A 12,548-nucleotide genomic window follows, 5' to 3' on the forward strand; every position below is an offset into this window, starting at 1 on the left:
CTTAATTGATAATTTTGGTCACTATGCCTCCTGGTTCTGCAGTTACCTGGTCTTTCATGTGAAACCATCAGCCATCTAACTGTTAAGTTTGCTCATCAGTTCCGAGCTTGGGTTTACCTTGTAATACACCACAAATCACAAATGATCTTTAGCTTGTTGCCAGCCTTAAAGCTCCACAAGCTACAATGAAAATTTTGAGGCTTCACCGAGACGTTTGAGCCTTCACAGAAAACCTTGAGCCTTCACAGAGAAGTTTGAGGCTTTACAGAGAGCATTGTTTTTGAGCATTGACATGCCAATACTGCTGCTAGGATGTTCCATCCACTCCTTAGGTTTCTTCTACACGTGTGGGCAACTCCAGCCACCAATACACAGCCATCATGTGGCTGTAAATTCCTGAATATGAGTTCTGCCATTGCCCCCCCCTCACCTCTCTCCATTTCTTTCTGTGAAGCAGGACCCTCCTCCAGCAGACAGGTCGGCATGTCCATGCCCTCGCTTCCTGGCCCACATGAAGGCCTGTCCTGCAGACCTCAGACCACCCCGTTTCCTGAGCTCTTACCCCAGAATGGATTTTAACCATCTGAGGTGCGCACCAGTGGATAGAGCCCAGAGGGTGCTTCGGACCCGTGACTACGCAAGTAAGCTGCTTGTGAGCCATATTGTCTTCCTAATCATCTGTGACTGAAGATCTCGCTGCTTACTTGATGGATGGAAGTGAAAAGCTATTTCAGGAGGATGAAATAATAGGGAAGAGTGCCATCCATCCTTTTAAAATTTCAACCTATGACATACTTATCATGATTCCTGTTCAAAACCACAGTTATGTGATTTTAACACTCATTAGCTTCATTTTGCCCCAGCTGTCATTAAGGGGTACCCCCTAAAGTGTGGGGGGGAGGGCAAGCCCTGATGGCAGCCACTGCATCGGCATTTGCCCATAATCCTCCCCCCCACCCCACCATTAATACAAACGCTGCAGGGCAGGGCTTTCTGTCAAGCTGCAGTTGGTTTGAAGGGGGTTGGGGGGGGGGGGGGGGTCACGTTTTTGTGCACTGGAGTCCAAAACTAATTATTCAACCATATGGTGGTCGGGTCCTCGGCTAGAGGCTACAACTCCCGCCTCCAGAAAAACGTGCTGTGTGGTTTGCGGAGGGGGGGTCGAGCAGGGCCAGGAAGAGAGTCGGGGGTGGTCAGTGTACTTTTGTGTTGTGACACATGCCATTCATGAGCACCCCCTCTTATAACAGATGGACTGGAACTGGGCATTGTGGGGCCAGTGGCATTGTGGGGCCAGTGGTGCAGCAATGCTGCCTGCCTTTGCCTCTGCGGCCCCGGTGGGCCTGACTTGCCTCCATCATGTAAAACCCCTGGAACAAGAGCGGATTGTCCGCTCCTCTGTGCTGCCTCTCTGCCTGTCCTCCACATCTTCTGCTCGCGCTTTGCCGGGTTGAGTGGGTGTGTGTGTGTGTGTGTGTGTGTGTGGGAGTGTGTGTGTGTGTGTGTGTGTGGGAGTGTGTGTGTAGTTGGTAGCAAGCTGGCACATTTGATGTTGAAGCCACAGGCTGTGTTGTCTTGTGTTTAAATGAATGAACCAGAAAGTTAAAGTGAAGGGGCAGTATGGTGTTGGAGATGTGTGGGATGTACACACACACACACACACACACACACACACACACACACACATGTAGGGTAAACATATCCTTATGGGGACCGCTCATTCATTTCAATGGGAAAAATGCTAACACTAACTATGACAACCTTAACCCCTACCCTGCCCTAACCATAACCATAAGTAACCTAACAAAATACAAGAGTTTTTGCATTTGTAGTTTTTTCATAGCAATCACCGATCTTTATAAAATAGAGTTTTCCCTTATGGGGAAAAAATGGATATTTATCACGTTACGGGGACATTATGACACACTTATGATGTCATCTTAAAGCCCTAACTGTCCTCTTTAATGGACAATTGGACTTAATACAGTGGCATGTAGAGATGAGCATAGACATGTACTCTACAGAAGACAAAAAATGCATTACTGAATCTTAAGAGGAGGAGGAGATCTGCTGCCCAGAAATAAATAATACTGCACACGTGTTCTAGGTGTAATCCTGACACACATATTCACAAGCTCACTCTGTCATGGACGCAGCAGAAACACAAACGTAAAGGATTTATCTGTCTCATCTAAGTCCTGTACTTCTCTGCTCTCCTGTCTTTGAAGAGAAGAGCTCAATCCTGATTGGCTACTTTGAATTAAATGTCTCCAGGCTCTGATTGGCTGAACTTGAGTCCTCTGCCGACACCCGCTGCCTTGTTGTCTTGTTACCAGTAGGGTGGATGAAAGGGGGATGAGAGGCTTATCCTCTGGGGATGAAGACTGTTTCACCCCCCCAAACTCTGGGCAAGGCCTGCAGTAATGAGATTTGCACATTAAGTTAATTACACATTCTGTCTCCGAAGCAGGAAGTGCTAGATATGTAAGCTAAGAGCACGGGCTCTCTCCTGGCCAGAGCAGAAAATTGGCAAAATGAGTGTTCAGCAGATTTTTAACTAATTATTTTAATGTGGAGAGACGTGAAGCTTTTGTAGTTTTCTTTCATGACATCACACAGCACACAATAGCAATGCGGAGTGTGGCTGTGTTTTTCAAATGTGCCAAACAGAGTAGGCCTTTCCAAGGTGGGCCTGACTCTCCTCCAATGGCAGTCCATAGGAGAAATGTGCCGCCAGTCACCACCTAGTTTAACTTAACCCTCCTCCCATTGGTTCAAACCTGGCAGTGACAGACAGCGTATGGTGATGATTTCCAGCACGGGTTTCTCAGTTACTCTGGCAGATTCAAGGGGGGCAGCACTTTACGGGGGGGAGGGCTGAATATGTAAAATTATATGTCAAACTGGGCAGGGGGCGCAAGGTAACATTTTGCCCAGAATTCCTAGCTATGTCCCTTTGAGGCTTGAGAACACATCCTAGGGAGTGCCTTATAATTAGCTCATGAATGACGACTGAAACAGCCAATGAGATTGCTTACTACACAGAAAAAACTGTGGTAATAAAGCAATGAGCTGAGTATGAGGAAAAAAGGCCACACTTAGTGATAATGATGTAGTCAGTCACCTTACAATGTGGCTCTTTCTCTTAGATGTACACCCTTCATTTGTCCAGTGACAAGGCAAATGACTCTGCTACAGGACATGATCTGCCATCCTCTCTGCCATCCTCTCTGCCATCCTCTCTCTACCTCTCTGCCATCCTCTCTGCCATCCTCTCTCTACCTCTCTCTACCTCTCTGTCATCCTCTCTCTACCTCTCTGCCATCCTCTCTGCACCTCTCTGCCATCCTCTCTGCCATCCTCTCTCTACCTCTCTGCCATCCTCTCTGCCATCCTCTCTCTACCTCTCTGCCATCCTCTCTCTACCTCTCTGCCATCCTCTCTCTACCTCTCTGCCATCCTCTCTCTACCTCTCTGCCATCCTCTCTCTACCTCTCTGCCATCCTCTCTGCCATCCTCTCTCTACCTCTCTGCCATCCTCTCTGCCATCCTCTCTCTACCTCTCTGCCATCCTCTCTCTACCTCTCTGCCATCCTCTCTCTACCTCTCTGCCATCCTCTCTCTACCTCTCTGCCATCCTCTCTGCCATCCTCTCTCTACCTCTCTGCCATCCTCTCTGCCATCCTCTCTCTGCCATCCTCTCTGCCATCCTCTCTCTACCTCTCTGCCATCCTCTCTCTACCTCTCTGCCATCCTCTCTGCCATCCTCTCTCTACCTCTCTGCCATCCTCTCTGCCATCCTCTCTCTGCCATCCTCTCTGCCATCCTCTCTCTACCTCTCTGCCATCCTCTCTCTACCTCTCTGCCATCCTCTCTGCCATCCTCTCTCTGCCATCCTCTCTGCCATCCTCTCTCTACCTCTCTGCCATCCTCTCTCTACCTCTCTGCCATCCTCTCTGCCATCCTCTCTCTACCTCTCTGCCATCCTCTCTGCCATCCTCTCTCTACCTCTCTGCCATCCTCTCTGCCATCCTCTCTCTACCACTCTGCCATCCTCTTTCCACCTCTCCAGTGGCCCAGCTCGGCCTCCATCCCCTGCATTTACCTTCCCCACAGCCTGCCTGTTTGCTTTGGCACGGCTGTGTCAGGCGGGAGGTTGGGGGGGGGGGGGTGAAGAGTCGCTTGTGCTGTGACTTCATGAAGAGAGAGAACAAATGTCACAGGCAACAGCTAGATATACTGGTTTGGCTCTGAGACCATAATGACTGCAGCCTGTAGCCCATATGTGTGTCTTTAAGGACCCCATTGCCAGGGCTGTCTAAAACAATGCCTGATTAGTGGGTTTGTTTGCCAGTATGCTCCTTGCCATGAACCTGATGAGGTACAGCTTGTCATCTGACCCTGTGGTGTGCAGTGATGCTGGGGGGGAACGTGATACCCCTCCCCCAGAATTCCCGCTCCAATCCGCGGGTGGGGACAGGTGGTTTAGAACCCCTGTTTGTAGAATAACTCTCTGTTGCTTGATGCTGCAAAATGGCCCCCTTTGCCTCATAACTCACTAAAAGGTGCTGCCGTCATATCCCAGTTGTTGGCTGGTATGTTTTTCTCTTTGCAGACCCCCAGTTCGTCTTGTGGCTCCAGTCCACCAACAGGGGGCAATTTGCTGATGCCGTGCCCCGCGTTCCAGCACCCCCTGCTCCCAGGAGGCCATTTCCTGAGGTCCCTAACTCGCCAGAGGACGTCTCTCACACCACAGCTGTGAGTCTGAAGACTGCCCTGCTCCCCCCAGTGCCATCTGTCCCAGCATCTCCCTGCACTACAGCTCCTCAACCAGAGGAGGTGGATGGGGGGGCAAAGAGCAACAGAGCTTTCAGGAGTCCCCCAAGCCTAGAACGTGAGGACACCTTTACTGCGATCTCTGGGGGACCAGACACCTCCATGAACTCCCTGTCCGACTTCAGCCGGCCAGGATCCAGTCAGTTCAGCCGCAGTACCAGTTTGTCCAGTAGGGGGAGTAGTGTCTTATCCGGTAAGAGCTCTCAGTCTTTCTGTCTTGTTTACATTGTAACCAATTTTGACTGATTATCTGAATGGCCTGGAATTAGCAAAGCTGGGAGCAGGATGTCTGTTGTTGGTGAGGTCCCCCTGCCCATATCAGGTTTATATAACGTGTGGCTCTGGCGGGATTCCCCTTAGAGCACCGCTAGGGAGGATCAGCAGAGGAGTCCTGAGGGATCTGGTTCACTTTCATTGCTGTGTCGTCTTCAACAGGTGTGAGTAAAGCTGAGGAAGAGGATGACGTCACTCTGTCCCAACTGCGCTCACAGTCGCCCTCCAGTACGCCTACAGGTCCTGCCCTCCCACCTCTAGGAACCAACAACAAATCACCCCCAGTCATGATGCTTGGCCTCCGTAACGAGGAACCTACATCCCCACCCCGGCAGGAACCTGAGCTCTGCATGGATGTGAGCTCTGATGGAGGTGTCAGCTCCACCCCACAATCTTCTCAAACCATATCTGGTCCAAAGTTGGCATTCCTGCCTTCCAAGAAGATCTGGCAAGATTCTGTGCCTCCTCGCTGGCCTGTACTGCCCCCAATATCTCCCTTCAGAGGTGAGGAGTGGTTCTTCTGTCCTTGTATGCATCTCTGCCATCTCCGTGTCCCGGGAAGAGGTGCAGATGTGGTGGGAAGTCCTCCCGGAAACAAAGTGCAAAATGCGGAAGGCTGAGAAATCAAAGCCCCAGCTTTTAGAAAGGCCTTCACATGTCCCCATCTCTACATTTGTGGGGTGACCAGTTTAGTTCCCCTCATAATTAAAAACTCTGAAAGCTTTTCTTTTTTCAACAAAATCGCAGAAAGAAAGAGCCTTTTGATGAAGAGCTGGTAGAGTGGAATCATTTCAAAGCTGAGGCGGTGTACAATGGGGAACAGGGGCAGACTGGGGGAGTGGAAGCCACTATCATTGCCCGCGGCCATCATTCTCTCTTCTCGCCAGTCACAGACAGGCAGACATGTTGCTGGGAGTCATAAATCAACAGGGACCACGGTCTGGAGTCACCGGGGAGGGTTTAAGCCCAGACCGGCATGGAAAGGTCTGGCCTTCTCCACCGCCGCCAGGATAATGAGTGTGTGTCAGGGAGAGATAAAGACCGTTGACTGCTGGCATCTGATCTTTGCAGGAAGTTGTATGTACGAGGATAAACAATGGAGAAATTGTGCCAGAACTTTCTCGGTCATCAGTGGTGACCGTGGGCCTCCTGTGCTGTTGGGAGGGGGGGGGGGGCGGTGCGTGGCATAGGGTTTTCATTGAGGGCACTGGAAGGCCATCAAACCGGCGTCAGGCTGCTGATGCTCTACTGTTCTTATGTCAAAATCAGAGTCCCTCAGACCATGGTGTGTGGTGTGCATTAGTAGAGGTCTGCATAGAGAGGGTCTCAGGCTGTGTCAGCGCTGGCTGGCTTGTATTGTGAAGTTTTACACAGCTAATTCAAGAACTGATATGGCATGTTTGCATCTGCTGGATGGAGTCGTAAAGGTAGGAGTGCTACCTTCTACCTACCTTGTGGGGCTCTTCAGGGACCGAGTGCTGAGAACCTTTAGAGTTGAGGACAAGGTTCCACCCAGATAGAAACCACTGGAGACAGTCTTCATAATCAAATTTGGATAAAAATTTCAGACAGTGGAACAAGCTGGAAGATGGCGAGGCGCTTAGGGTGGGGTCCCAGTGGATGCCATGACAGAATGCCCTCAGTCCCCAGTATGGGGTTAGCCATTTTGGGGGGGGGTATGTATGCCTCCCTTTCACGTCACCATGTCACCATGTCACCATGTGACAATCACCATTGACCTCCTGGCCAGCCCCTTTGAGTGCTGTCTTCAGTGCGTAGCTGCACTTGACAATGTGGGGAGGCCTTGCCTATTGTGGGGGGGGGGGGAGGCATGAGGGCGACGGACGGGCCCCTTGTCCTCCCCTAACTGTGTCCTGCCATCCCCCCCCCCCCCCCATGTGCTGCCTGGGAAGAATGGTGCTTCTGGGTCAGAGAGAAGGGCTGGCTGAAAAGGCAGCAGTGTGGAGTCAAGTCCCCCTTTTGTCATCGAGAGGAGAGCTGGGGCTCCGCTGTGCATGTGTGTGTCTCTGCGTGTGTCTATGTGTCTGCGTATGTGTGTGTGTGTGTGTCTGCATGTGTGTGCGTGTGTGTGCCTGCATGCCTGCACACACACTTGGACAGGGTAGTGAGAGCTGGGGATCAGGTCCCAGCTGATCAGAGACGTGTTGCTCTTAGGGACGAGGTGCTCAGTCTGCCCTGGGGGAGGAATGTGCCCGTTATCACTTACTGATGGGGCAGCGATGGTCAGCTGTGGCCTCGGACATTTATATCTCCCCTGGAATCAGGATCTCCTGCAGCTGTCCTTAGCTGCATGCCTCTTTGTTTGTTTTGGGGCCAGTTAAACAAGGGATAAGGGGTGACGTGTGAGTTAAACGTTGGGGAGGACGGCAGGGAATGGAAATGCCGGCTTCTCTTCAGTGCCGCCCCTCTACCCATAATTCCAAGCAGGGGGGTCTGAAGGGGCCCTTACGTGTCTCTGCCGTGCCCTCTGGCTCCCTCCAGATGGTGGAGAGGTGGGGGGGTCCCCTTCCTCCAGCCTAAGCCCCGCCCACTCCGACGCCTTCGACGAGCTGGACGCCCTTGCCCCACACGCCGGATCCGATCTGTCCCAGGAGATGTCAGGGGATGATCCAGACCACAGTCCATCTGCTGGAGGTACTGGTTCTGTAATGCCTATAATACACCTGACAGTTACCCATATTTATGGACCAGCCTACCCAATATCCACCCCCGGAAGGTATACAGGGGTATACAAGCTGAAAATACACAGACACTCCCCGAGGCAATTCTAGGATGTTTTTAGGTGGTGGTGGTGGGGGAGGGGGGGGGATGGGCATAAGAGGAGCTGTGTTTCATACAGAGAGCCAACCTTATCATTAGCCAATGATTTGTTTTGAATCGGTGACTGACAGGAGAGGGGGCATTCCAGGGACCAATCAGCTTTCAGCTGGGACCAGTGCCCCTGTGGCTCCACCCCATATACATACCTTCTGTTTGTTTAAATACACAGGTAAACTTTACAGACTGACTGGCAGAGTGTGGCTCAGTGGGCTAAGCCTGTGTGCTTGTAATCACAAGGTCGCTGGTTCAAACCCAGCCTCAGCATGTCTGCGGGTCCTTGAGCAACGCCACCAGCTCCAACAGGTGGAAGACAGACAGCTTGTTCTACAAAGAGCAAGTTGATGGAGACGTAAAAAGAATTTCCCCGTGAGGGTCAATAAAGGTTAAGTTAAAATTATATGCATCATCTGACCACTTTCTGGGTAGGGGGAGGCCTAGAAATGTCAGTCCATATAAACCACACACTTATGGTATAAACCACACACTTCAGGCAATGTCTGACTGTGGGAGTAAAGTGGAGTACCCAATGCAAACCCACACAGCGTTGTGAAATCCACACACTTACAGTGGGGAACAGGAATCAAAGCCTCAGTCCATATAGGCTAATATATCTCTTATTTATTAACTAATTGAAGATTAAAATTCCATAATTTCACTCAATTCACAGCGTACATATTTGAGAAATTTATGAGCACTTGGTGAGCTTTGGATATTTTAATGAAAGTTCTTTGAGTACATGAGGACTGAGTGGGTTTGGTTAGCGGCAATGTAACATATGTTGAGGAAGAACTTTCGGTCATCGGTGGTCTCATCAGAATACGGACTGAGTGAGTTTTGGAAATTTGCCTTCAATTAGCATGACAGAGGCCTGGAGAATTCCTGTGTGATTATGTGGCCCCTACCTGCCTTAAACGTGTGAGTAATCTGTGTAAACCCACTGTTACCTCACTGCACCATCATAGCCGCATCTTTTGTTTCAGGGAGTTGTTTGTTAGTCCCTTCCTGTGCCCAGAATCAGACACTCCTTTCTGTCGTGAGCTGACCTTCAGGTGGCGTTTGTGCTGTTGCACGTGTGTGTGTTTGTTTGGGGGCAATTTGTCACGCTGCCTGGCAAAATGGTTCTGTGCATGAGGATAAATAGCCACATGCTGCCTCTGCGTCTGAGCACGTGCGTGTGTGTGTGTGTGTGTGTGTCCTGAGGGCGAGCAGTCAGCCGTGAAGAGGGGCATCACTCACTCTCAGCCTCATTTCCTTCTGACGGAAATCCTAAGAGGCCATTATCCTGCTAAGCCTCAGCAGAGTGTTTAACCTGCCTGCGGTTTCCTTAACTTTTGCCGGTACCTGTTGTAGGGCAAAAACTCATCTGTGGCCTCCTCCCTACTGCTTGTTAAATGAGTTTTAATGCAGGTACAGCACTGATTACTCTAGGTTCACCCATTTTAAAGTGCTTGTTACCCATAATGCACTGCTTGTTGTTAAATGTCCAGCATTGGCCTCTGCATAATAATTAATAAAATATGGAATTTAATATAAATGCAATCCGGACAGCAGGGCAACCCACGCAGCTCATCTTATCACCAGTTGTGTGATAATATTTATGTTGTAGTTTGAATAATCCTAGTTCAGTATCTCTGTTGTGCTACCAGAGGTCCACTCCAAACCCCCAGTACTCCTTGTGCAGAAGCTCTCTCCAATCTGCTCTGCTCTCCTTATAGTTTCCAGTTGTGTTCCTGTGCATTTCTGTATCTTCCCTTAAAGGTTTTGTGCCCTTTGATCACGTCTTTGTCTTTGCTGGAGTGTTTCAGTAACACATTACTTGACGGGGCATTGAAGTACAAATCACAAACAAATATAGACACTATTTGAGATACAAGATGCGTCATGATTCATTAATGCAGAACAAACATGAGATGGGTATTTCACTTGTGTTATTCATTACTTGTACCTTCAGTAGTTCACAAAGGTTTACAGATTTAACATCTATAGTAACATGTAGTAACTGCTTGGGATAAAAGATTTGTCATAACTTTTTAATGATGAATAAACATGAGATTAGTATGTAACTAAGACTTACCTGTATCTTCTGTTAAATTGATCCATAAGTAATATCATAATGCTACATTATTTGTGTTCCATCAAGTAAAGTGTTACCAGATATTCTAACCTTTCACCTGGCCCTGATCAGTAAGCAGAATCAGGTTAAGTGGCTAAGAATGTTCAGACATACAGGGAATTCATGCCCAGTTGTCAGTGACTCAGATAGTTAAGAGAAAGACAAGATGCCGGTGTCATAAAGGCTAACGGAGCTCAGTGCAGTGCAGCTGGAATGCTCTTTTGGGTGGGGGAGTAATCCAGACCATAATAACAGCATTAGCAGAGTCCTTAGCTAGAAGGATATCTCCAACAATGGGCTCTGGTCTCGTCCGCATCCTTTCTAGAGCCCCTGAATTTGTCAGTCTGAAGCTGCTCTTGCTGTTCTATTGGCAGACACCGGCACACAAATGCACACACACAAGTACGCGGGCATACATGCACTTGTGAGTAATGTGTTGTTCAGTGGGGTTGGACACTGTGGCTGTGATCGGTAGGTTGTCGGCTCGGATCCCCTGGTCTCCAGAGTGATGTTGCTGCTGGGCCCTTCAGCAAAGCCCTTAACCCCAAATGCCTCAGGGACCTTCTGGCCCTGATTTCTCGGTTATATCTGTTAAAGGTGCGTGCTCACCCACAGAGCGTCGTACATGGTAGCGTGTCAGTAACGTGTCTTGGTTTTGCCTGGCCAGAGAAGGCGCTGGAGTGCTGTGATTCGCTTGAGGAAGTTGGGCCCGGTAAGAGAGTGGCACGGCTTGACCTTTGACCCCGTAACGGCTCTGTGAAATCCCCTGTCGGTACTGCCCACGCCCCTGGGCGCCAGAAGAGATTTGCATGGGCTGGGAGCCAGTGCCGGCACTGATACAGTATCAATGAGGTGTGACAGAGACATAGCTGTAGCCCCTGGAAGCGGGTGCAGGGTTGCTGCTGTCCCATCCCACACTGGCACTGCTCACTGGCCCTGAACCTCCACCTGCAGCCTGATGTCACATCACTGACCACTTCGCCCTCAGCTTCTGCTGGTGCTTCCCTGGCAATCACTGTGTGGGGCTTTTGGGTTCTGGCCATCTAATATTGAGACAGGCCTTTCATGACTTTCATGAATGCTCTTTTGGCTACATTCTGGTTGGTGGGATATATACTGTTTCACTGTTGTCCTCCCATTCTGATTGGTAGGACTGGCAGTCTCTGTTCTATCCTCCTATTCCGATTGGTGGGATGGGCAGTGTCTTTTCTGTCCCCTATTCTGATTTATAGGATGAGGGTTCTATATGCTACCATCCTGCTCTGATTGGTGGGATGAGCTGTCTATCTACTCTCCTCCTATTCTGATTGGTGGGATGGGCAGTGTCTTTTCTGTCCGCCTATTCTGATTGATTGGATGAGGGGTCTATATGCTACCATCCTGCTCTGATTGGTGGGATGAGCTGTCTATCTACTCTCCTCCTATTCTGATTAGTGGGTCTGTCTTGCTTTCTTTTACAGAGCTGTCACAGCTGGCGGCCTCCCTGGCTTTGGGCTGTGACTCGAGCGATTCAGCATCCCTGTCCCACATACGGCTCCTTCTCCTGGAACGTCACCCTCCCGTGGGGTCCATGTCCCCCCCAACACCAGAGCAGGCGTCACAGAATGACGATGACGAGGGACTGGAGACGGCAGACGGGACCCAAAGTGCTCTCGGATTATTCCACTGGGCCACAGGTGTCCTTGTGCTTCTAGCCATCACTGCATGTGTTTCTGAGTGACGTTGCCAGAGACCAATCCTGTCGCCCGATCATGACGATTCACCAGGGGGCTGAATTTGCATGTCAGACTCACTGGCTGTGTTTTTTGGCCACAGGACATGTGTGGGGGGTGCAGGTCACAAACAGCTCAGCTTTTTCAGCTGAGCAGAAGTAACAGTTAGTGAGACACAGTGTCCCGTTTCAGCCAAGCTTCTCCGCAGGGTAGGGGAATACCACAGCAGCACTGGCAAGCGAGACGGGGGGCAGGTGGGGGCCGGGGATCGGCCTTGACGTGCCGGGGGCCCATCGCGGGCTTTGAACCCGGTGCCGGCCGCCTGTCATCTCGTCTCAGGTGGGCCGCTTTGGGCCGGGCACGCGTGTGGAGTGTGGGGATCAGCAGTAAAGCAGTAAAGTGGCTGAGATTCACTGCAGCTTGGGGGGGGGGGGGGGTGCAGGTGGCCGGTCTGGGGTTTATAGAGCCCATGATGTGCCGCTGCCATGAAGATCAAACGGCCCGAGTTTATGATTAACTGGGAAACGGAACATTTGGTCTGGGCAGATTCAGGGAGAGGCTTAGGGAAGTGGCTCTGATCCAGTAATAACCAGCGTCCAGTTAGACAGTCCTGAACTGAGCTCAGTGCCTGAATCTTCTGTCTTTTATAAAAAGATCTTAGTTAGTCTTTATATCATAGCATTTGTTTATATATCTATACGTTTGATTTAATGCAAAAAATAGTATATATTTAAGTAGCACGTTCAGTCCTACTTGATTAGAATGAATTCAGC

At 50.2% G+C, this 12,548-nt stretch overlaps 1 protein-coding gene across 4 annotated transcripts in view; it reads left to right on the plus strand.

The window, feature by feature from the left end:
* LOC111846538 (uncharacterized) overlaps nucleotides 1-12,548 on the plus strand; it is a 42,882-nt gene that overhangs the window by 11,591 nt on the left and 18,743 nt on the right. The window contains exons 3-7 of one of the 4 annotated variants that reach the window (XM_023816817.2): nucleotides 455-641; nucleotides 4,616-5,029; nucleotides 5,272-5,613; nucleotides 7,612-7,764; nucleotides 11,524-11,739. In XM_023816817.2, coding sequence (XP_023672585.1) covers nucleotides 455-641; nucleotides 4,616-5,029; nucleotides 5,272-5,613; nucleotides 7,612-7,764; nucleotides 11,524-11,739 — 1,312 coding nt within the window. Of the gene's footprint in view, nucleotides 1-454; nucleotides 642-4,615; nucleotides 5,030-5,271; nucleotides 5,614-7,611; nucleotides 7,765-11,523; nucleotides 11,740-12,548 lie in introns of those variants that run through there. The other 3 variants (XM_072709445.1, XM_072709454.1, XM_072709452.1) reach the window with 3 other exon arrangements.

The sequence above is a fragment of the Paramormyrops kingsleyae genome, chromosome 1, assembly GCF_048594095.1.
Source record: "Paramormyrops kingsleyae isolate MSU_618 chromosome 1, PKINGS_0.4, whole genome shotgun sequence".
Taxonomy (NCBI): domain Eukaryota; kingdom Metazoa; phylum Chordata; class Actinopteri; order Osteoglossiformes; family Mormyridae; genus Paramormyrops; species Paramormyrops kingsleyae.